Below are 26,204 nucleotides of genomic sequence, written 5' to 3' on the forward strand. Positions count from 1 at the left end.
CGAAGGGCCTGTTTCCACACTAAGTAATCTAATCGAATCAAAAAAAAGTTGCTCGACCTGAGAAATTTAACTTATAGTCCAACCAGTTTATTTAGAAGCATTAGCTTTTGAGTGCTGCTCCTTCATCAGGTAGCTGTGGAGCCGGATCAATAGACAGTATTTATAGCAAAGATTGCAGTGTCATGCAACTGAAATGATTTATTGAACAAACCTAGATTGCTGTAAAGTCTTTCACCTTTTAGAATGAGTTGCAGGTTTCAGTTCATTAATATGTAAATCCCAGAATTTCTTTCCAGTCACATTCTTGAGATAACTCAAGGTGACATCTCAGCTCAGATAATGCATTAAAGTTGTGAGGTTAAAGTCTGCCTGGATCCCAAGCTTCAGTCAGACTGATTGTATTTCCAAAGTAGGAATTTACGGATCAACTGCCTGCATTGAGCGCCTACAGGTGGTGTATGTTTTGAGCAAAATAGGATGTATCTGCAAATGCAACTTCACCCCATTGTCTCATACCTGCACACAAGTCTGACAGAGAGGGCGGGGGGGGGGGGGCGGGGCGGGGAAAAGAGAGCGAGAGAGAGAGAGCGCGAGAGAGAGCGAGCGATGTCATCTGCATCTAACTATACCTCTTATGTTCACATTCAAATCATTTCTATAAATGATGAAAAGTAGTGGACCCAGCACCAATCCTGGCGGCGCTACACTGGTCACATGCCTCCAGTCTGAAAAACAACCCTCACCACCACCACCATCCGGTCTTCTACCTTTGAGCCATTTCTCCCTGTATTCCATGAGCTCTAACCTTGCTAACCAGTCTTCCATGGGGAACCTTGTCAAATGCCTTACTGAAGACCATACAGATCACATCTACTGCTCTGCCCTCATCAATCCTCTTGGTTACTTCTTCAAAAAAAAAACTCAATTAATGATTCCTCATGCACAAAGCCATGTTGACTATCCCTAATCAGTCCTTGCCTTTCCAAATACATGTATGTCCTGTCCCTCAGGATTCCCTCCAACAACTTGCCCACCACCGACGTCAGGCTCACTGGTCGATAGTTCCCTAGCTTGTCCTTACCACCTTTCTTAACTATCAATTCCTTAGTTGTCCCTTGTTGCCTTCTAAAAAACCTCCCAATCCACAGTTTTACAGTATTTCTGACCACTTCACAGGCCTTTTGTTTTAATCTTGTGCAATACTTAACTTTTCCTCAGGGACTTTGGTATATATCGTTGTTGCGATCTTTGTCCAGCGCTTCAAAAACAAATACATTGCCTATGTAAGGTCACACTTTTTAATTCATTTTCCCAGCCCACCTCAGCCAAATTGTCCCCAACATTCTAGCTTCAGACTGAATCACCTTAATGCAAACCTTCAATCATATTATGATCACTGATTTCTAAAACTTTCATTTTCATTATACAATACCAAATTTAAAATACCTTGCTCACAGTTTCCAACCTAGTTCTGCTATAACGTGGTAGTTCAGTTCTCGTGCAATCCCACGTTATAAGAAAATCTCATAATAGCAGCACCATTTCAACTAATAGGGCCGGAATCACATTATAACCAACACATGCTCTGAAACTTCACACAAATAGAGTGTCCCCAATTAGTCAATCGCCTTATAGCGAATCGGTGTTAACAAAACACACATTATAGCATAACAACCTTTACTGCTCTTGAAAACCGACTAATGCAATCCAGGAGCTCGTGCATAGAAACTCAGTGATGTGCAATTGTCTAAGAGACTATTGATTTTGCTGCAATTACTTTCCTTAAAAGCTTCCCAACCATCAAGATTAAATTGACTGGCCTAAATTTTCTAAGCCTTTACACTCAAAGAACCTTCAGCATTTACTGTTCTTCATTTCTCTGGTATCACCCCTTAAAAAAAAATACACAAATGTTTCAAATGCTTGCACAATTTCCACTTTCACTTCTTTTGGGAACCATGGTATGCAACACATTTGGTTCTGGTGACTTATCTTTGAGTGTAGCCAGTCAACCTAATACCGATTTGATATTCTTTCTTTTAAAAAAAAATCAAGTGATAATGTTTTGATCAGCATTATCCTCTGTTAAAAACAAACAACCAGTCTTTTAATACCTCAGTCAAGCTTGCTGGTTCTTGACATTGCTCTCCTTTTAGGTTATTAGCTCACTTCACTTACCAGTCTTTTACTATTTATATACCTATAAATAGCATTCCTTTTTAGGTCATTTCCCAGTCTTCCCTCATTCCCTTGCTTGGCTTTCCAATTAACTGTTCACTTCCCCTCTCAACCTTGTATAACGAGCCTAATCCTTAACTTACTACACCATTAGGTTCTTGTACCATTGCATCTCCTCTGGGGCAGAGAAGACCTTTTCAAAAAGGATGGGTTTCACTTTAACTGGAATGGGACCAGAATCCTAGATTCAGGAGGATGGTTCTTAGAAAATAACTGGTTAATTAAAAAAAGATAGACAAGAACAAGTCAGAGAAGAAAGCAAAGAAAGAAACTGCATTATTTCAATACAAGGAGCCTTATGGGTAAGGCTGATTAACTCAGGGCATGTTTGGGAATATGGCATTTAGATGTCATAGCTATTAGGTATCGGGCTGAGGGTTAGACAGAACTGACAACTCAACATTCTAGGTTTCAAGATGTTATAGGAAAGCTAGAAAAGGATATAAGAGACAAGAGCAGTATTGCTTTTGATTAAAGAACTCGTTACTACTGCAACTAGACATGTTTCTAAAAAAGTTTAATGAAAATATCTGTTTAAGTTAAAATAAAAAAGGAATGAACATCTTGATGGGTTTGTACTAGAGACCCCCACAATAGTCAGAGGGAAATTGAGGAACAAATATGTGCAAAGATCTCAGATATATGCAAGAATAATATGGTTGTAAGAGTTGATGATTTTAATTTTCCAAACATTGACTGGGATTACCATTGTGTTTAAGGTTTGGATGGCGAATAATTTGTTAAATGTGTTCAAAAAAAATTCTTCTCAATATGTCAACTTTCCTACTGGAGAAGGAGCAAAACCTGACCTTCTCTGGGCTTACAGGACAGCACGAATGGCTGAAGTGTTAGGGAGGAGCACTTTCAATCTTGTGATCATAATTCTATTAGTTTTAAAAATTATGCAAAATGATAAGGCTTCCATAAAAGTTCAAGTTTTCAATTGTAAGGCAAATATTAATAGTATGAGACAAAACCTTTCAAAAGTTGATTGGAATAGACTGTTTGCAGGTTAAGCGAGAGACTTTCAAAAGTGTGATAATGAGAATTTGGAATCAGTGTTCCTGTTAGAGTGTAAGGTAAATCTGGTAGGATTAAGGAATAATGGACAAAGAAAGATATTGAGGCTGAAGTCAAGGGGGAAAAAAAATCTTATTAGATACAGACAATGGAGCTAAATTGAATTGCTTGAACAACAAAGTATGTGGGAGGCATTCTTTTGGCAAGGGGGGTGGGGGGGGAGGAGATATAAATAACTTAGCAGATAAGGCTATGGATGAGCCAAAGAGATTCTACAAACACATTAAGAGAGAATTAGAGAGAGTGGGGCCCTTTAAAAATTGAAGAGGTCATCTCTTTGTTGAACCTCAGGAGATGGGAAGAGGTATTAAATGAAAATTTTGTATCAGTGTTTATCATGGAAAAATGGAGGTTACAAATTTTGATGTTTTCAAAAGAGCTCAATTACAGAACAGGTAGTGCTGGAGGTCTTAAGAAATATTAAAGTGGATAAACCTCCATAACCTGATCTAGTGTATCCCAGAATGTGGTGAAAACTCAGGGTGGAAATTGTGGCACCCCTTGCAGAAATATTTATGTCATCTATAACTACAGGTTGACTGGCGAATGTCTAATGCTGTGGCTTCATTTAGGAAGGGATATAAGGAGAAACCTGGGAACTACAGATTGGAGAGTCTGACTTTGGTTGTTGGAGATTATGCTGGAAAAATAGGATTTGTAAGCATTTGAAGTCACATGGACTAATCTGAGATAGTCAGCGTGGTTTTGTACTCAGGAAATCATATCTCAAGCTCTCTTCTTTAACCTAAGTATCTGTTATCAAAGTTCCACATGAATATCCTGCACCTCAATTTATTTTACACAATCAATATGGTCTCGTGTGCACAATAAACCAAAACTAGACATTAATGCATTGCTTCTTGCTCTGACGCCATCTCGTAAGTTACTATATACTACTAAAGTCTCAAGTCTGTGCACTTGATTTTCCCCTCCAAGCTTATGCCCTGGTCTGCACACCATTGTCAAGTTAATTGGGAGGATTTAAATTATCAGGAGCAAATCTCCCTGCAACACAACTGGCCCTTGCTTGGTTCATTAACTCATACATGGTGATCAACACGTTTACCATGGCATACTATTATTCTACAGGTCAAACACAGCATGTTTACAATCTGCTCTCAACTTCAGACAAAAAGATAGACAAGCAATGCACAAAGAACTGAAAATAAACACAGACTAAACAAAACAGAACATCCAAATATGTCTTCACAGGATTATGTCACTGCATACACAGTTTCAAAAGAACTGCAAATCAATCTTGCTGTACCACTTTGGTTTCACAAGTAACTGAAACACAGTTTGAGAGATCTTGAATTGCTATTTCTTGATCAAGTATATCTTTACCTGTATCTTCAGTAGTCCCCAATATGCCTTTCTTCAAAATATTCAATAGAAAGGTTACAAGGAGGACCACAGTTTATAATATTCTACTCCAAAATCACGGGCATCAATTGTACTACCATCCAGTCCATTGCTTAAAAGCAGACAGACAGACAGACACAAGGGAACATGCTTATAAGGAGGAGGGCTTTAATAAATTATTTTTTAAAAACTGGTTGGCTGCTTTATAATTTAAAAAAAACTTTAAGACAGAAGTTTCTTGGCATCCTGCGATTCAATATTGAAAAATGGAATGAACCAGCCTCTATTGCCTGGAAAGAGCAGTGACCTTATTTATCAAGATCACAGCATCCAATTGGCAAAATCTTATATCATCTGAAAAGGACAACTTATGAAGAAAATGAGATTTGAGAGACTTGGCTTTTTACAATCAGCTATTCAGCCATTTCTGCCATTCCAACTGTACAAAGCACTGCTTTATGTACTTTAAATTTCACCACTGGACAAATAACATTAAGAATTAACTGGAACAGACCATACAGAATACTGATGTTTAAATCTGGTGAAGAATATAGTATTGCTACTCTAGTATTTCTGAAAATTCTAGCTAAGTAACCAAGATGGTACCAGAGAATGGCAACTTTGTACACTTTTCACTGTACTCATGTATGCCTAAACTTGAATACAGTGACAATAAAATCTAATTTGAAGGTGAATAAAGTTGTACAATTGAAAATTTGATATGTAAAATACACAGTTCCCAATATGTATAATAACATGACCTTAAATATATCCTGGTCTTCACCTTTGGAAAAATGTTCTATTTTCCTTAAAATTGAAGTAGTGCATTGACATAATTGAACGTACAAAAGGAACACAACACAGAACATCACTTTCACTCACACAAGACAATTGCTTGTAAAAAGCAAACATGACAAATGCACTATCAAAGGGCGAAGAGAACAAAATAAAATGTACTTGCCAATTTCTCAAGTATATGAGACAGCCTTCTGAATTTTGAAATTAGAAAAGAGGCAGTCATGGTGTAAGCATTTTGTAGCAAAAAATGCTATGGTTATAAGATTGTTCATAAAGACATTAAGTGTTCCACAGAATGCCTCAAACAATGGATTCTATACAAACTTATTCAACTCAACATGGGTGCATCAAGACTGTAAAGACCCTTTGTGCAGTTCGGCAAATCACATGCTGTATTAACGTAAATTGAGAACACTTGAGCAAACAGAACATTCTGAAGAGAATACATGTACATAACCAAGATGATGCACATAAATTAACAATCAATTAAGTGGATACTATGAAATCTACAATCACAAAACTCTACATTATTTGTAATGTTTCTCTTGGGGCACAATTTCAAATTCAGGGTGCCCATCAGTTGTCATCAATTGAAATTTTAGAAAAAAAGCACATTACTGGGGCTTTGATAACACTGCGTGACTTGCATTGTAACTAAATAAGCAGCTATCTATTAAAGATTATTGCCCTTTCAATTGAGCAAATTAATTTTCAACTTGGTAACATTAATTTCTATTTGGCAGCAATTACACACTTCTCAATTCCTTGTCGGTTATCTTTGATTCACTGTAGTAAACAGTAACTCACCAAAACCCATTCCAAGTTGGCATATAGTCAGAAAGCAATAGGTTTTTCCATACATGGCAACATCGTGAATCTTCAGATAATGTATTTCATCATGGAACTTTATAAATTTAAAACTTACTTATCAGTGCAAGTTATTGTTTGATATAACTCATCATTAATTCACAATAGTAAACTTTGTCAGCTTAAGAACTTTTGTTTCACGTTCACATAATCCTAGATTGGAATTCAGAATTAAAGCAGTTATGCATAGGGAATGCAAATCAGCAGACTTAATAGACTGAATGGCTTTTTCTATTCCAATTCCAAATGATAACTATTATTTGGATGAAATAAGAAATGTCCAATGCTATAGTTATTAACTGGGTGTATACTGAATAATAAAATTCATCCATTAAAATCAAGAAAAATGTGTCTTTTGTTTCAAATTCCTTACATTCTCTAGAGGATGCACACAACACATTTTACCACAGTTTATATTTGGGTGCTTCCCTCTAGCCTCTTTATTCCTCTTGATTTTTTAAAAATCAAATTGACAGTCACACTTGTTGTATCCTCTCACATATGAGCAGGTTGCCCTCTGAAGTTGCCACAAGCTTAGATACAACCATAATATCGTTATTTAACATGCTGCCAGGGGTGCTTCTGTTAACTGGCAAACAAGCCATCTGAGTGCCAAATCTCGAGACACTTGATCCCACCTTCCCATGGACTACAGCCCCAACAAACATCAAACTATTGCTTCCAGAGCTGTCACTAACCTGTTGCCTCTGGTGATCTGAATCTCTCAGTAAGTTTCCACTTCCTGGCTCTCACCATTTCCTCCACCATAGAACCCAAATCTTCCTACACCTCCATTCCCATTAGGATAGCTTTTTGTCCTTAAACTGATGCCCAGTCTTCATCAACCACCAGCATCTTCCACTAGGCTTAATTTGATCTTGCACTGAACAACATCTCATTTAAGTCCACTGACATGCTCCAAATAAGAGCTATTCGTATGGGATGAAATTGTACTTTTTTTTTGTGTGGGATACCTGGAATTTTTCTTCCAGTCTGAAAATGCCTATTTTTCCTTTAATATTAGAGCATTAGTACAGTTTTCTGCTTTCAGCCAAAGCTGGAAAAAATCAACCTTGCTTCTAAGTTTCACTTTCATCTGCCTTTTCTCTTTCCTTCCTTGATATCCCTGCCTATCCCCAGATATGTGGATCAAAACAAATGAGACCTGCCAAGCTTACTGACTTGCACAGCTAAGTCAACTGCTCTCTTTTCATAAGGACTCCCAGTCCCTCAGTGTGTTTCATCAATTCTGATTATAGAATTCCCACATTGGAGCTTCAGATGTGCCTTCTTTCATCAGCTAAGGATTCTGCCCAAGGGGGAGTGTGTCAGTGGTAGCATCCCTACCTTTGAGCCAGGAGGACTGGGTTCAAGTTCCACCTGCTTCAGGGAGTGTTATTACATCTCTGAACAAGTTGATTAGAAAGAAAGGATTTCTCGCCATATCATTGACAGAACCCTTGGTTGTGTCTGACATGTCCTGCTCTTCTGTTCTCATCCATTTACCTCTGTCCTCAAGGTAAAGTTGCATTCCATCTTCTTGCACCACCCTATCTGCAGATTAACCTCTGCCACTTGTGGCACTTCCAGCACAATTATTCCAAAGGCATTGCCCCCAAACACTTTCAGCACTACAAAGGAACTTGCTCCAATGGAAACTCCTAAATAATCCTCAACACCTTGCTCCCTTCCTGCAGCACCTCTCATGAAAAACACAAAGCAACTGCCTTTAACCTCCCATTGCTTCAAGATTTAAAATCCAAATACTCACTCCAAATGAAAGCGATTTATGTGCACTGCTTTCCACCTAGTACACTATATTCACTGTTCAGCATGTGGTCTTGTCTACAATGAAATACCAGGTGCACTATGAATGACTGCTTTGCAGAACACAAGCTCGAGCCAGAGGTTCTAGTAACCTGTCATTTTTGTTCTCCACCTTGTCCTTAAGACTCCTATTGCATTATCCTGAAAGTCAACAAAAATACAGAGAACACCACCTCATTGTTGAATGAGGCACTTTACAGCTATCCAGACTCAACATTGCCAACAAATTCAGATCTGAATCTCTCCAGTGATTTGCCTTCATTTTCTGGTCATGCTTTTTATCTGCTGCTTTTGTTTTCAGCTGGCACCTAACTCATTACTCTACCATGCACACCTCACATTTTGGGCTTTAACCACCAACTCTTCTCATTTGTGATTTTCTGCCTTATGTTGTATTACAATTGCGTGTTCTTTTTTAAATCCTCCACCAAATTTCACTTGTATAAAATCTATTCTACTCAAACCTTTCTGGTTCTAATGAAGGTCACTGATTTGATGTTTTGTAGCAATGTCTCTCCACAATGCTAGCCAACCCATTGGCTACACTCAGCATTTTCTCTTTTTAATTGTACTCAAGTGGCAGTCCTTGACCAGGTAATTAAGAGCTTTCGACGAATAAGTAGAAATGCCCAAAATTCTTTAGGACAGAAGGTTCAGAACATTTTGTCCTACTGCAAGCTATAAAAAAAAATTTTGTTTAGAAAATGTGTTGCATTGCATCCATGTTTAACACCAAAGTTAAACATTAGTGTTCTCACAATAGTTTAATGGTCTGGAACCATCATTTGATTCTACTGGGCATTAAGTATACTTTAAGTGTACTGTACCTCTACGGATCACCCAACGTTTCGTCAGGTAGCAGGAAATCCATTAATTGCAATTTTACTACTCCAGAAGGTCAGGTGTTCAATTGGATATGAAATAAGTGCATGGCTCATCATTATTAGCTTGTGTTTTTCTGCCCTTAAAAGAATGCTGATAAATAGCCAAATTTCAAATTACAGAAAGTTCTTGTACAAATGTTCATGCGTTTCTTTGTCATTTGCTCCTATGTTGTGAAATTCACCTTGTTTACGTTACAGGAAGACCCCATAACCTTAGAAACCATCAACACTGGAGTATTTCTGACTGCAACTATCCAATAACGCAAGCAGACCATAAATTAGACAACCTCCATGACTATACACTCTAATTCTCGCATGAACAATAAGAAACATCTTCAATGGGGAAATCTGGCTAGACCAGATTTTATTCCCATTGTCAATTGTCCTCAAGGTAGTGGGAGAGTTGCCTTTTTAAACTGCTCTTGTGGTTTAGTTACACCCATAGTGCAATTAGGAAAGAATTCTAGGATGCTGATTCAGCGGTGATTATAGTCCTAATTCAGGATGCTACATGGCTCGAAGGGAAACCTGCAAGTAGTGGTGTTTTTCTTGCTCTTCTGGTGAACAGTTTTACAGCACAAAAAATTCTACTCAGCTGTTCTAGTCTAAGCATAAATTTTGCAAACTGAAAAAAGGGCCAGAGAAAAAGAGACTTTTTTTAAAAATTGTTTGCAGATGTTGCTGGCTAAGCCAACATTTATTGACCTAGCAATTGCAAAGGAATGAGGATTAATATATCGTCAGGATAGTGTGTTTGGTGAGGTACTGACAGTGGAAGTGCTCCCAATCAATTTCAAACAGACATTGTCCTTCTTGGTGGTAGAGATCATAGATTGGGAAGGTTTGAATTTTAAATGGTAACCTTTTTGAAGCAAAGTTTCCAAACAAAATTCAGTAAAATATTGCTTCAGTCCATTAACGACCTCAGTATTACAAACCTATCAATTCAAAGGTACCTTCACATTATTCAAGAGAGATACGCGGCAAAATTAAAACTTTTTGAAGAACATACTGTAAATTTCAGCTATAACAAACTACAACAAGAATAGTCACTAAACAAAAGGTGGGGGGGGGGGAAGAAAGAGTAGGTAAGGAAGAGAGGAAAAGATGAAAAAGAGCTTTTTTTTTAAAATCCTAGATTGCTCAAGGATACTCTGCTTTAAAGAATTTTGATAAAATACTTGTTCAAAAAAAAAATTTGAAAACCTTACTTCCTGCAGTCATGAAACTAATAATTTTTCAATCCAGGCCCAGTAGTTTAAAAATTTAACATTCCCAATTTTCTGACCATTAATTTCAAGCAGAATTTTTTTCTGTAACAAGAACTTAAAAGCAATTACCCCAAATAAGGAAAACAATGATGGGTAGAGATCTCTGCAAGACAAGATGGGATCTAAATAGGTTTGGCGAGGATGCTAATAATCAAGAACACAAGGACTGTACTGCCTGACTGCTGAAAGTCATCAGGTGTAATTCAGGTCCCATTCTCCTGTGCAGCTCTTGGGTTTACTGGGCCACGCACTACAGCCAAACCTGGAACCATTACCCAAAACGAACTTCCAAAGCTGCTATTTAAATTCTCTGTACTCTTAGATTCTGTTACAATTGACATGAGAGGAATGTTCTACACTGTTGCTTTAGTTACACTGCTCCATGAGTTTCAATATGGAACAAAAATATATTTTATGCAAGCCTCGTACACTTTTAGCAGTATTTAGATGTCCACTTACAATGCCAAGACATACAAATCTATAGGCCAAGTACTGGCAAATGAAGTTGAAATAGCTAGTACTTGTTTTTGACCAATGCAGGCTTGATAAACAAGTAGCCTTTTTCTGTGCTGCAGATCGCTCTGACTCCAAATCAAGAGATTGCCAATGAGGTGCTTTCTCTACATTAGATTGAGAATGAAAAGGTTAGGGGCGGCATGGTGGCTCAGTGGTTAGTACTGCAGCTTCACAGCAACCCCTGTTCGATTCCAGCCTCGGGCGATTCCTCCCACACTCCAAAGATGTGCAGGTCAGGTGAATTGGCCATGCTAAATTGCGTGGTGCTAGGTGCATTAGTCAGTGGGAAATGGGTCTGGCTGGGTTATCCTTCAGAGGGTCGGTGTGGACTGGTTGGGCCGAAGAGCCTGTTTCCAATTGTAGGGAATCTAATCTAACCTAACAACTAGGTTTCTTCAATATACACAAAATAATAATGTTATGATGAAAACAAATCAAAGATGCAGAATTGGCAAATGCATGAGAGATATGGAAATATAAATATTTATCTCACTAAATAACCCAAAACACAAACAATTCAGCAATATGGAGGGTGGAGATGTGCAAGAAAACAAAAACTGTAATGAGTTACACGGGAAAAAAAACCTGATTCCTTTCTGGCCAATGGTGGTTATTGTTCAAAATAAACAAAGTTCAGGCATAGAACGTTTGAGGTCTGTCAATCTGGTGCGGTAAACACGTGATGGAGACATTCAGGCTGTCTCTGGTGCTCTGGCAGACAGTTTGCTCAGGAAATACCATATTGGGAAGTTCTTTCAGTCACATTTCTATAAAAACAATCTGATTTCAACCTGGCCTCTCAAGAAGTGATTCAAAAACAAGACAAACTGGGATTGCTTTCCCAGCTGAAAATCCATACAAATTCCAAATCTGAAAAATAATGTTCTAACAGAACAGTCAAAAAATCAGCAGGTATTTGCCTTGAAGGAAGATAGAGCAACCAAGATCTTCACAAAATGCTTCGCTGAAAAATCTGAACTTTTCAAAAAGACAACCCAGGCACAATACTCAATTCTTCAAGCTCAGAACAAAAACCAGTCATATGAAGCATTTTCATGATAATCCATACACTGCCCAAATAGCATTATTTGATATAAATCCCAGCTCTGAAAAATCACTCGTTTACAGAGCAATGAGATTTAATACTCGTCCGAAATTTGTAATTTCTGACTTGTCCAATTTTTGGACAAAATTTCCAACATTTCATGGTACAGAAAGCATATTTAATCAAAATGAACTCCACACAATAATGCACCAACTATCTTTCTGAAGGCAAGCAAGACCAAGTGAAACAATTTTTCCTGATAATATGAAGTTGAATTAGAATGGTCTACCCCAAAGCATTTTTTTTAAATTAAATCATCCCAAATGGTACTACTTATACAACAACACAAATATAAATACTTCAGCCCTCAGCCACCTCGTTTAAGATGTGAATATAAACTAGAATTTAACAGAGGCAGCAATTAATTTTTGTATCAGTCAAAAAAAATTCTTAGATGAGACAATTTCGTAACTTAAGATTCATCACAAAAAACTCTGCAAGTATTGAAAGGCTGAATTCATGCATGAATTCATCAACAGTTTCTGCATATATTAGTCTGAATGTAATCCTCTCAAATTGAGTGTGTAGGAAATTTACCAAGTAAACTTGAAATCTTCCTGTAAATGTGAAAAATTTATTTAATACAATATAATAAAAACAAAGCAAACTGATCTTCTTGCAAAAAGTAAATTGGAGAAAACGTACACACAATTATGTAACAAGATTGCCATCACTTGACAACGATGTACTAGAGGGCATCACATTACAAGCAAATTAAGTCACTTGAACCCAGAATAACTGAGCCGGTTTTGAAAATATCTCAATATAGATTTGGATAACTGACCTCAAATAAGAGACATTGAAGCACTGGAAGGCTCAGAACATGCAAGGATGACAGGATTTAAGAGGTTGCACTGCAGGGGAAAAAAAAAGGGAGAGCAGACATGATCGTAATCTCGTCACCCTCTTCTAAAGTGCTGACCCCTTCATCACATCATTTTGACCCTTTAAGATTCTCCTCTAGCACTCAGTTTAATCTAGCTATTGGTCATTAGATCTCAACAGCTATATGGTTCAGTAACTGACTATACCTTTTGTACTTTAAAATGCTAATGATGTTCTATCATGACAGGTTAGTCTTGGAAAATGATTGGTGCTGAAGGCAGTTGACTTCCTACTTTGAAATGCACCAAGGGTGGACAGTGAATGTCTCTTTACTCATGATGCCCACATCCAGAAACACAAAAACTTCATTCTATCCCCAAGCCACACATTGCCCTGACTTCAAATTATATCATTTGCCCACTATCACAATCCTGGAACTCCCTTCTCATCAGCACTTGAATAAAACACTGGGGTGGTTTAAAGATGGTTCACCATCACCATAAGAGCGATTAGGACGAAAAGAGATGGTCTCAACAGTAACACCCAGAGCCCTTGAAAGAAGTTAAAACAGTACTTTGGCACAAATACAGCTGAATTTAGGTATGTGACAGAGGCTAACGCAGGATTTTAAACAACAGTTAACCCTGGACATTATAGATGGCTCGACTGGGTTACATCAGGAACAGTCAGAGAACCTTGCTAAATGGTGGACTAGCGCTACAGTTGGTCAGTTTCTGAATTAAAAGGAAGAAGGATTTTTGGGGGGGATTTTAGGGTGAATGCGGAGGGATAGAAACAAGTTCCAGAGCTTAAAGTCAGCCAGTTGTAACTATAGCCACAAATGGCAGAACAATTAAAACCAGGTACACTCAAGAGGCTACTGTTAAGTGCGTACAAACACCTCACATGAAAGGGTTCAGAGATTGGGAATCAGAATGTCAAGCAGGCATTTCAAATGTCAAAATGTTGCTTGACTTAGAGCCAATGTATGTTCATAAGCAAAGTCATGAAGATTTCTGTATATGAGCTGATACTAAGATGACGTTATGCCATTTTAATGGTGCAGTCAGAAGTTTATCTCAGGGTTAAATATTATCTTTAAAGATTGAAAAGACTTATTTTCTCTCAAATGTGACAGGGATGGAGTCAGTTGCCAGTAAATGGAGTTTGGAGAAGGTAATAAGATCAATGGCTTTAGTTTCCTACCAATACTTTGGCACAAATTACTTCCCTGTCAGTGCTGGCAACTGGAAAAGCTGTTGGATAAGTTAGCTATGATGTTTTGTAATGAGGTCAGCCAGCTAGACCTCAGAATATGGGTTCCCTGACTGGGGCAGTGAGGTTGGTCCAATCGGGGGTCCGGCTGACACATAAAAAGGGGGAGCGTCTGAGACACTGACACACTAGTGCTGCCTCAGAGGCACTATAGTCAAGGACTGTCCTTGTGTAAATAAGGGGAGACCTGGTGATGGGATACCAGTCTTTGCAGAATGATTTCAAACAACAGTTGAGGAGCTGTGAAAGGTAGAGTTGAGAGAGAAAACTGATGTGTGACATCCTCCAAATATGCATCAATGGCAGCATATAATGAGAAATAGTCGGGAGGACAAAGGATAGAATGTGGGGTACAACACTGATAATGGTAGGAGAGTGAAAAATAAGCCATTGCAAGGAATATTCTGGCTGCAGATAAAAGAAAGAATGAGGGCATTCCATCTAACTTGACAGGCAGGGGCTGGAGAGAATGGTGTGGACAACTGCATCTAACTAGAGCACAAGAAAGGATCATTTACCAAAATTTGGACAGGACATTAAACGTCAATCTTAGAGATTGTGCAGCAGATCAAGGTGGATGCAGCCAAATTTCTTCTCTGAAGGGCAGCAATGAAGCAGGTGGATTTTGTATGGCATCTGCTCAACCTGCATGATTGCCAAAACTTGGTAGTGAATTATTTTAAGAATAGATTTTCGTATAGCAGGCTGCTATTTCAAATACTTAAAAATGCACTGTTGTGACTGTACAAATTGGGCCACTTCCAGCACGATCTTGCTCAGTTCACAATATTACCACATTATGTCACCTGCAAATTTTGAAACTGCATCCTATATATCAAGCCTAAGTCATTATTAGATCAGGTAAAACACTGAACCTGAATAACTGCATTATTTTCATTCCAAAAACCCAAAAGGCAATCACTGAACATGGCTGTTTCTTGTCAGTGAGCCACCGCAATTCTGCCACTGTCCTTTTATTTATTCAATGGGTTTCAACTTTGCTGAAGTGACACATAACAGGCTGGACAAACACCTTTTGAAAGTTCATGTGCATCACATCAATATCTATGCCAAACAAGTCAATTTAGATAAACATAATTTACCCTAGTTACAAAACCACTCAAACAGGCTTACTTTAGCTAATCCATATTTGTCCAAATGATTGTCATTCCTAAAAGGTTTCCCATTATCGAGGTAGAAGTGACTGGCCTGTTGGTACTGGGCTCATCCGTCCAATTTTGAACAAGGCTGTAACATTGGTAATTCACACATATCCTGACACCACTGCCGGATCAAAGGAGAAATGAAAAAAAATGGCCATTTCCTCTACTATTAGCATCCTTACTTCTCATCATATCCTTGAATACCCAGTCTTCGTGTATTAAGGTTCAGTGCAGCAAATCTTTGTGATACTGACTCTATATCAATGTGCAGTCCTTTCAATCTCTCAAACAGCCTATCCTTCATGCCCAAATTACCTTTGTGGTCATAAATTGACTGCATTTTGTTTTTTACCCATCCACACGCTACGTATGTGTCAATACATGACTTTTATATTGACTGCCAGTCGTTTCTTTTGATCTCATTGCAGCACTTGTTTCACTTCATGTTTGAATTCCTTGCATTCAGCTACTCACATTTTCTTTCTCTCCCAAACAAGTTTGTGAAAACAGGTACTGAAGATGATACAATTCTACTATTCTAGAGTCCAATGTAGTGATAATTTATTGAATACTGTGCACAAACTGGATAGCAGAAAAGATACATTCAGATCAAAATATCCATTAAGACTGTTACAAACCATTCACCTGATAATTTCAGATATTGAATAAATGCAATATCTTCACATTTCTCCCCAAAGTTCTCTTAAAATTCTGCATGATACTCATTTGTGAATAGCTTATTTATTGGAAAACTACAAAAATATTAAGCAAAATTTAATTAAGACCTACCAACACAAGCGTTGAGAAACAGCCAGTCTGATCTTTTCATTCTGTTCTTTATTTGTTTGAGTCTTTTGAAGTCCACTTCCAACTCTTCTTTACTGCCTACTGCCCCAGGTGCCAACTCAATCCTCTGAAAGTCCATTTTCATCGCAGATTCACGTTTAGGTACAGGAGGAGATCTCCTTTGGCTATTACCACCACCAACACTGCTCCTCCATCGAGCCCTATCCTGCTCATTTATTAATGATGAAGCTTCTTCTGGCTCTGTAAATTCAATTGCTTCCAAATTGTTAGGTCTAGGGTAGTCACAGACTACACACTTCCGAGACTTGGGACAGTTCTCGTATGTGCAAGCTGTGCACGTCCAATGCAATGCTTTTGTATTCAGTCTGTTCCTGTCATTATATTCTTCACATGGATCCTGAGAAGCCTGAACTGGTCTTGAAATACAACCAGATGACTGGGGGGATTCTGTAGGACTTCTAGTCCGACGTTGGGACAAACACTGAGTGCATCTTATTGCTCTTGGCCAATTCAGATATGTACACATGTGGCATGACCACTTGCTTGTACTTTCTGAATTGTAGGATGATTTAACCCTTGGTCTAGCACTAGAGTCTGGACAAATCAAAGGGCTGCTGCCACCCTCTATACTTGGGGTATCCCAGACTTGATTCAAATCACTTGAGCTGCCCCTGGTTGGATCTTCAGTAATTATAGTGCCAGTAGGTCTTGGCGCACGACACATGGTACATTTGATTGCAGAGGGCCAGTTTTCATATGTGCAATATTCACAAGCCCACTTTATTCCATATTCAGTCATCGTTGCTCACACCAGTTTTCAATGCTGGATTGGAATCTGCAAAATAAAATTAACAAGTATGAAACACGGCAATTCTCTTAAAACACATTTTGGCACCCAAATTTACTGAATGAGAGCACTGTAAAGGTCTCTACATTACTTTGTGCGAAATGTTGGTTGATAATGCCCTTTCAGTATTTGAGTTTATCAGGTAACACTACAAATTGTTGAGGGCCAGACAACTCTACAGTTTAGTCTTCCTGCTATCAATCTCCGCTCCAACCAAACTAACTCAATATATGAGAACACATTATTGATTTAAAATATAAATTTATCACTGAACAAAATTAACCTAAGTCTGTACTAATGGTGAAGGTAATCTTCAAAAAGTCTTCAGAGACCTTATGCCTGAAGAGTTCATCATGAATAGAAGTTTGGATTAAACTTACAATTTCTGGATACACCATTTAAACTAAGGTAGCTTTTAATCTTTCCTATCATAAATGATCTAAAGATTAATGAAAGTTGACAATCAAAACCACAAAGATGCCTGGATTGAAACTGCCTATAATAGTGTGGAATTAAAAAGAGAAAAGAATGAAACTGACTTAAGTCGGGGAATCTTTTGTCTTATTCTTCCAACAGGTTAGAACAGTATACAGCTATAAGTGTGCAACTTCACCAAAGCAAATATATATTTCATTTCCATATCAAGATGGAAATTAATTAGTATCAAGTCAGCGTAACCACAGCACATGTTTGATATCTCAAACTTGTAACTTGTTTCCCAGAAAGAAATGATAATTCGCTCATTTGTGAAACCCTCACCAAAAAAAAAGGCAACCCTCTCTACAATGCTATACTAAATATCGACGACTACACAGTTAAGACTATATGCATGCTGGTAAAAGTTGCCTTTGTTTACACCCATCCTGTTTCATTCTTCAATACAAGCTTTGAAAAGCAACTCGAGAACTCATTACAAAATACATTTGTTTGGAATCAGTCAGGACATCTATGCTTACTTCTGCAATAATTATGAAAACAAACCTCATATACATAAAGAAAAGCTACTTGGATACAAATATCAAATTTGTGTACATGGCATTCTTTTGCACAATTTACATAAATTTTCTGTATTAAATAAATTACGTACATTATTTTAACTAATGCTGGTTTGAGAATTTGAAAACCACTTTCTAAAAATCTGGTTATCAATGTAAAAGAATGACTATTAAGCTATTTGGATTGCCATTAAAAACACAATAGCTTTACTGATACCCTCTGAGGGAAGGAATCCCTGCCCACCTTACCTGGTCTGGCCTATAAGGGATTCCAGTTCCATACCAATTCTTAACTGCCCGTTGAAATAGCCTAGAACATCACTCGGTTCAAGAAGGAGGTTCAATACCACCTTCAAGACAACAAGGGATGGGAAGATGCCAGCCGTTCCACTGATGCCCATATCCTGAGAATGAACAATTGGAAAAGAAAGAGAACTGGAAAATTTCTATTTAAAATGAAGAACCAAGAAAGTCCAACATTTTGAGACCTCCTATCAGTCTATGGTTGATCGGAACAGCAGTTTCAATTATTGCACTCATTTTATGAGCTGCTCATTCACCAGGGCCAAACCAAGTAAATAATCAATAATCATACTGCATGGAAGGAAGTTATTCAGCCATGCACCTGTGCCAGTCCTATCAAAGAGCTATCCAATTACTCCATCTCCTCTTTTCCCCTTGGCTAAAGGATCTCTCCGTACTTTGAATTATGCATATAATCCTCTTTTGAATGTTAATTAAACTCTGCTTTTGCTATCCTTTCCAGAAGCCCATTGCAGATCACAACCAATACTTAAAAAGTGCTGAATTTCCTATTCCTTGGATGCTGCCTGACCTGCTGTGCTTTAACCAGCAACACATTTTCAACTGTGATCTCCAGCATCTGCAGACCTCATTTTTTTTATCTGTAAACAGAGGTCACTTCATAAGTTGGGTGAAATGGAGTCATGTACCTGAATTTTAAAAAATACACTTGTCATATAAATGTTTATGGTATTCTCCATTTTTAAAAAATTCTGACATAATTAAAACACAGTAGCGGAAATCAGTTGACCTACACATTTTAGGAATAAAGCTGCAAAACAGGATATCTGGCAAATCACTTTGTTCTGAAGAGTGGAGTAGCCGAGGTTTATCACTGGACACGCTCTTTCAAAACTGGAAAACCGACATCTCTAGTTTTGGAAAAAAAGTATGCACCCAAAACTATCCTATTTTTATATATAGGAACAGTGCTATAGTGAATTCACAATCTCAAGTGTGTTAGAAACTTTCCTATTTTAAGAAATGTTTTAATATCACATGAGACAACTTCTATAAAAAATATGGGGTCCAACACAAACCCACAATATTGAGTTTTGTGCTTTAGCATATCACTTTATACGAAGATCTCAGTGTACTAAGAGATGTCCATTAACATTTATTTTATTACTTTGTTTGCATTCATACTATATTCTCACAATCAGGTTTCCCCTCATTCTACAATTGTACATACAGTAGCACTGCTATTCCTCACAATATGGAAACTACAGCAAACATGGTATCTGATGTAACCTAGCGTGCTGTCAAGAAAAATTTGACTGAGCTTTCACATATTGACCACGCAAAACAATTTAATTTCCAATTTCCCAAAAAACATTGATATCTTCACAAGTATATTTTGATCAAAATAAATAAAATTTTCAAATAGATTATATAAATTAATGAAAGTAGCAAGTAGTGCATGACAGATACAATTGCTAGCTGTTTTCAACTGATCACTGTTTTATCATTTGAGAGAAGAAATAAAATTTAATTTGTAGATATACTTATGTATTTCAAAGTGACACAATTATCGACTACGTTTTCTTTTGAATCCCATAAAACCTAGAAATCTAAAGCTATTTCTATCAAACTACAATGCAACAGGTTGTATGTTTACAAAAATCCTCCCATTTGGGAAAGAAAGCTGTTACAATGCACTTGATTTAAAACAAATTTACAAAGTTAGAAATTTACCTCCAAAGAAACTTTACTTCTGCTTTAGCTTTGTGAAGCAGCTTTCCATCAACCGTTTGGAGGTAGTACTAACCAACCAGGTATGACATTACTTTAAGTAGGCCACAACTCATACAAAAATAACTCAAATGAGCTTTAACACAGTAAATCTTTCAGACACTTAACCAATTAATGTTGCAATAGCAACTATTGTTACAGAAAAGAAATACTTCACCAAAATACCGCAAGTAGTTTTGAAACCCTATTTGTAAATTATTACATATTGTTAATGGTTCTTAAATATTACACCTTGCATGATTATCAAAGCACTATTGGAACTGGCAAACTTCTTTACAAGCTAGCTCAAATCAAAATTTAACTTACTTGTAGTATATTAGACAACATTACATTTCAACTTGTATTTTGTAAGATTCCTCAAAATGAGGAAGATTTAAAATACCTCATGTCAAAGAAAACATACGCAGGGGAAAACGAACAATGAAAAAATAACAACCAAAAATTAGATTATCATTTTGGAACCATGAAGGTAGGTAGCAAAGTTCAATCTCATTTCCACCCATATTCATAAACATGCAATACCCAGGAGTCACACACTGATCAGCAGGATTCAGGTTGTTCATCTCTCTTTTCATGGCCTAGGCATAAGATAACCATAAACAGCTGCTACTCTATTTAAACCAAATTAGAAGTAGTACTATCCTAAACAAAAAAAGAATTCAATCTCAGACCGAAACGTTTAATCCAATATAATCACAATGCACAGAACACCAAGTACACAGAATCCATTATGGAATATTCAAATCAGCCCTTGTGTATGGAACTTTACGATACAACATACAAGTTCAAAATGTTTTGACTAAGCTGACATCATCAATAATACTATAAACCTAGAAAACAGTACCACACTATTCTGTACAGTTTTCACTCCAGAAATACTTGAAGACTAAAAACATGGCAGTTCATTACTAAACAATATTCTAAGTAGTTAGCAATTAACTTTGCCAGGAAAGTACAAGCTTCACAGTTTGATATCAAAGCAAAGCTCTCAGAAAGCAGAACCAAACACTAATTTATTAGCAAGAAGCTGAATAAATAATGAGTGGAAGGAAGGGACCAGTTGCAGTCTTTAGCAAGAATAAAATTACATCTGCTAGTGACACAAACTGGGTGTCTTGGTTTAGTCAAGGTTTTAAAAAATATTGTAGTAAACATCAACAGGAAGGTTCTAAGTGCCCAAACAGTCTATACCTGAACTTGTGACTAAAATATTTGTTTATTGCCAAACTCAAATTATTGAAAAGCGCAATGTGAGAATGTAGAATTTAAAACAGAATTATGTAATTTTTAAATAAAATAGTCATTCTGGAATAATTGAACTGCAACTCTGAACTTAGAGAAGAATTGGGAAAGCAAAAATAAATTGATAAATTATGGTTTAAACATGTTAAAAAAACAATGTATACATTTAATTAACCCCCCACCAATTCTGAACAAAAATTTCACAATAGATGGCAACTGTAAACAAGAATAAACAAACAGGCTTCAACAAAGATAGCACTCAAACATGGAATGGTGGCCACGTTACAAAAAAAACTGCTACAAAATCACACAGTTAGAAAAGTTTTACTTTTTGGCCATGGAGATTGCACCATAAAAAAGGGTTTCAACAATAATGACGAAATGCAGTTTGATTTCTTGTTTGTACAGAGTTCTGTTTGCAAACATTCGTGCTGTTCATTCGAGGTAAATTAAGCGTCATAAACGTGGCACTGGGTCTGGATAAAATGCAATTGGAAACAGAACCCCAGAAAAAGGGAAAGTTATGCCAAGTCAGGTACAGTGTGTATAATTTCTTGTATTGGAACATCAGTTTTAGCTTTAGAAAGTCATGATTCGTTTGAAAAAACATCCAGCCTGCTACAATAATAGCAAACTTCAGCTTCTAAACCAGATTTAAGAGAATACTAAATTTCTTCATGCACCGTACGAAATAGGAAACCGACTCATTTCGCCCCCCCAAAACAAAACTTCACCAACCCTGCTTCACATCTACTTCGGCTAAACTTTTGAAAACTGTACGTGCTTCACCTAATAAATAAGTTTTGCTAGGGTTGAAGCAAAGATTGCACAACAGGTCAAGAGAGCTGCACTTCCCCCTCACATTGCTTTTAAAGAAAGGAGGCAGATTTGTCTTAACGCTAACTTCACACTTCCAAAGGAGCGGACCTGTATTGATCCGAGACGGGCTGTGTCCTTCCTTGCCACTTCGCGCAGAATAAATTCAACAGCAAGGTTAGAGCAGCGGTATCTTTTTTTCGAGACTGACGGCCAGCAATTACCTAAATCCAGATCTCAGGCACCGGCCTGACATTCAGCTGCGCTGGGGCTGCACCTCCATTCCACCGCCGCCGCCGTTGCCCCATCTCGTTTACGCTGAGTGTTAGAGGGACTGCATACAACAAACAGACCTTCTCCTCCGCGCAATCTCTCTGGCCTCTCCTCCACCGCCGTTCCAGTCGATCTCACTTCTCACTTCTTTTTTTCCCCCCTTTCCCTCCCCTCCCCCCCCCACCCACCCCTCCGCTCTTTCCCTTACATGGTGGCCGGGTCAAATAAGAAGAAATCCCACCTTCCACCTTCCCCCTCCCCCTCTTCCCAGCTCACTCCCGCCGCACCTCACCCCGTCCAACCGGCAACCTCCAGCTTCCACCCGTCTCCCCACCCTCCCCCCTCCCCAAGCCTCCTCTTCTCTTTTTTGCTCTTTATGACATTTTTTTTGTCATTTCTTTTCTCAGGCTTCTCCGTTCAACTCTAATGGCGACGGCAAAGACAACATCGGACAAAGTTTGCTGGGATATTTAAAACGTCACTCCGCAACTCGCGCCAGCTTGCTGCCCTCATTGGCCGCCGCTCGGGCTCAGGCGTCGGACCAATCGTAGCCGCCGTCCTTGATGTTTTGGAACCGACGTCACCCCGGGTAACCGGGCTGTGACGTCGTCGCGTCAACAGAACGCTAGGGGCGGGGCGATTAGAACGTCACGTAAACCAACACCGCGCTGCTCTTTGATTAGCCGATGATTACATCACCTACTACTCCGGGCAGAATGCAACTCAGCTGATCAGAGTCGAGAGTGCGGTGCTGGAAAAGGAGTAGGAGAATCGACATTTCGGGCAAGAGTCTTTCATCAGCAAGGAGGCTTTGCCTCGCCAGAGTAGCGTTTGTACCATGTAAATGTTAATTGGAGGAAGACACACGTTGAACTCACTAGACTTGGAATTCAGGCTATTTATTTTGGTAGGGTCAAGGCGGAGGCACGATTAAATAAAGGTTCAATTTTTAAACAGCTATCGGAGCAGAGTAACCTGGGTGCATATGTACGTAAATCATTGAAGGTGGCAAGACATGGCGAGAGAACAGTTAAGAAAGTATACAGCATCGTAGGTTTTATTAGTAGAAATACGGAGTACAAAAGCAATGGGGCGGTATAAATTTGTACGGAATGCTAGGTTGGTTTGAACCGAAGTATCACGTACAGTTCTGGGCATGATGCTTCACGAAGTAAGTTAAGACATTAGGAGTTCATAAAATATTAATAAATGTTCCAGGGATGAAAAAGCTCAGTTATGTGGACACATTTGCAAAAATCCGACTGCACTTCTTAGAGAAGAAAATATCGATGACATTTCATAGAAATATTCAACACCATGAGTGCGGATACAGGAATTTATGGATCCATGTACACAGATCTTTGAATGTGGCAGGTCAAATTCACAGATAGGATCCCATTTGCTTTGTGAACCAGAACTTCACTATTGAGTGCAAATATTTGAAGAACCATTAGAAAGCTCTGTTTTGCCTACAGAGACAATTGTATCCAGTTCTGATTATCACACTTTCAGAAAGATTTCAATATCTTAGAGGGTGAAAGAGATTTACAAGTGCAGTTCCCGGGTAGAGGAGTTTTAGACTGGAAGAATTGGCTTTTCTTCTCAAAGCATTGGTGAATGATGAGTTTTAAGGAGGTGTACTAGATTGTAACAGTTTTAGATAGAGTACAGAAAGAAAAGCTGTTCCCACTGATGCTACAAGAATGAGTGGACGCAGTGTTAAGGTTTTTGGTAAGAGCTGCAGGGAATGACACTTTTATACAGCAAGTGAAACTAGTTGTGTATGTGGACAGTGAAAGCAGAGATAATCAATGATTTCAAAAGAAAATTAGGCACTCAAAAGTTATCTTGCAGGGTTTCAAGCATAGAGCAGAGAAATAGGACTAACTGGATTCTTCTACAGAGAGCTAGCATCAGTTTGACGAGTAAATTACTTCCTCCTGTGACATCACTTGGTGATCCAAAACAAATAATTGCCTTTAACATCCATCCAGACAGAGCTTCAGTTTAACATCTCACATAAAAGACAACAGCACTGCCTCTGCCCTGTATTGAAATGCCAGCCTTGCTTCCTGTGCTTAAGCTTTGGAGTTGGAACTTGAATCCATTCCTGGCAGTTCAGAAGCAAACGTTCTATGAATTGATCCACAGCTGACATGTTTTAGAACCTGATACTGGAGGCTAAGTTAACATTGATGCAAAGCACATAAAATCAGTTTAAATTCTCGCATTAGGGTTGACAACCACTGGTTGGAGATAGTCCTAGATGTTTGACTAATTGGATGTTGCAACTATGTTACAATTTTTGAAACGTTTTCCCTCATCTAAGCTATCACCTCTCTAACTATCTGCTGCTTTCAATTCTATTATCTTTTCTGGCTATTGTTTACTTATCTGGCTCACAAAGAACATTTTCCACATCATAATTATAAATGTAAGTCTATTGTTTAGTTGGCAAATACTATTTGTACAAAATAGTTTCACCTGAAACTGAAAAATACTAACAAATTAAATTGGTTATAAACACATTTCAGTCTTAAAATTCATGATTAATGTGTTGCAAATGTTATTGGTAGGGGGACTCTAACAGTTTTCATAAAGCAGCTTGAATCAACTATTGAAAAGAGTTGATTACGTAATGTATATAGGCTGGCATTCTAATATAGAATGAAGTTCAACACTGGCGTCTCTAAATTATAGTATGAAGAGAGTGCTGCATCATCTGAGAAACCCCTTTGATGAGATATAAAATTGAGATGCTATATGTTTGCCTGGGTGAATGTGAAGTATCCCATGTCGCTATTTCAAAGAAGAGCGAAATGTATTAACCAATTTTCACTCTTCAAACAATTTTATCAAAATCACATCATTTGTGGACACTTGCTGAATGCAAATTGGCTACACTGTTTCTTACATTACAGCACTGACTACACAATCAAATGACTCTACCTCCACTATTTTGAGGATGGGTGTTTCAAAGACATCAAAAAAAATTCTCATCTCCTTAATTTTAAACGACATCCCCTAGTTCATGTCTTTCCCACAAATGGAAATATCCTTTAAGCATACATGCAGCCATGACATCTCAGGGTCTCTTATGTCTCATAAGGTCACCTTTTATTCTTCTAAATGCAATGCATACAGGCCTAACCTTCTGTATCCCAGGTATCGGTTAAATGAACCTTCTCTGAACTGTTTCTAACTCATCTATATTTTTCCTTGCTGAATAAGAGAGGTCTTTCTTACTTGTTCCTGCAACTCTTGTAAAAACTAAGCAGACTAAAAATGCATAGAGTTCTCCAGATGTGGTCTCACTAATGTCCTATACAACTGTAGCAAGACATCCTTTTATACATCATTTCCTTTACAATAAATGACAATAATCTAATCGCCTTCCAACTCACTTGGTGTACTTACATATTAACTTTGTGATTCATGAACCAAGACAGCCAGATCTCTGTTTCACAGTTCTGCAACCACACACCATTTTAGTAAAATGCTCATCTTATATGCTACTTGCCAAAGTGAACAAGTTCACATTTTCCATCATGAAAGGAAAAGTCACTATATTTCTATTGGACCATAGTGTTGCCCTCTCACTCGAGTGGCACGACTGTTGGTGACTTAACCTGAGGGTCACCATGCCTCAAGTGAGGGGGAAAGATTGAGGAGTGTCCTTCATGGTAACCTCAGGTGGTCATCTTCCTGCTGGTGTTCAAACTTTAAGTTTTTATAGATCAATCTAGCTCAGCCTTTAAGATATTCAATGGCACAGACTTCACTGCTCTCTTTAGAAGAGAATTCCATAGCCTAACAATCCTCATCTCTACCTTAAGTAGAAGAATTCATTTAAACCAAGTCCCATGATTCTAGAGTAAACATTCCCTCAATATCTTAGCTCCCTTACAATTTTACATGTTTCAATAAGATCACCTCTCATTCTACTCAATTCTCCTCA

The 26,204-nt window shown here is 38.0% G+C and overlaps 1 protein-coding gene across 3 annotated transcripts in view; it reads right to left on the bottom strand.

Annotated features, from left to right (window-relative positions):
• LOC132826264 (ubiquitin thioesterase ZRANB1) overlaps positions 1 to 22,418 on the bottom strand; it is a 62,985-nt gene extending 40,567 nt beyond the window's left edge. The window contains exons 1-3 of one of the 3 annotated variants that reach the window (XM_060842015.1): positions 22,198 to 22,418; positions 18,110 to 18,264; positions 16,001 to 16,853 (exon numbers count right to left, since the gene is read on the bottom strand). In XM_060842015.1, the coding sequence (XP_060697998.1) occupies positions 16,001 to 16,817 (817 nt within the window). In that variant the 5' untranslated portion in view covers positions 16,818 to 16,853; positions 18,110 to 18,264; positions 22,198 to 22,418. The remainder of the gene's footprint in view (positions 1 to 16,000; positions 16,854 to 18,109; positions 18,265 to 22,197) is intronic. The other 2 variants (XM_060842016.1, XM_060842014.1) reach the window with 2 other exon arrangements.
• Between the last annotated feature and the right edge of the window lie 3,786 nt (positions 22,419 to 26,204).

The sequence above is a fragment of the Hemiscyllium ocellatum genome, chromosome 22 (genome assembly GCF_020745735.1).
Source record: "Hemiscyllium ocellatum isolate sHemOce1 chromosome 22, sHemOce1.pat.X.cur, whole genome shotgun sequence".
Lineage (NCBI taxonomy): Eukaryota > Metazoa > Chordata > Chondrichthyes > Orectolobiformes > Hemiscylliidae > Hemiscyllium > Hemiscyllium ocellatum.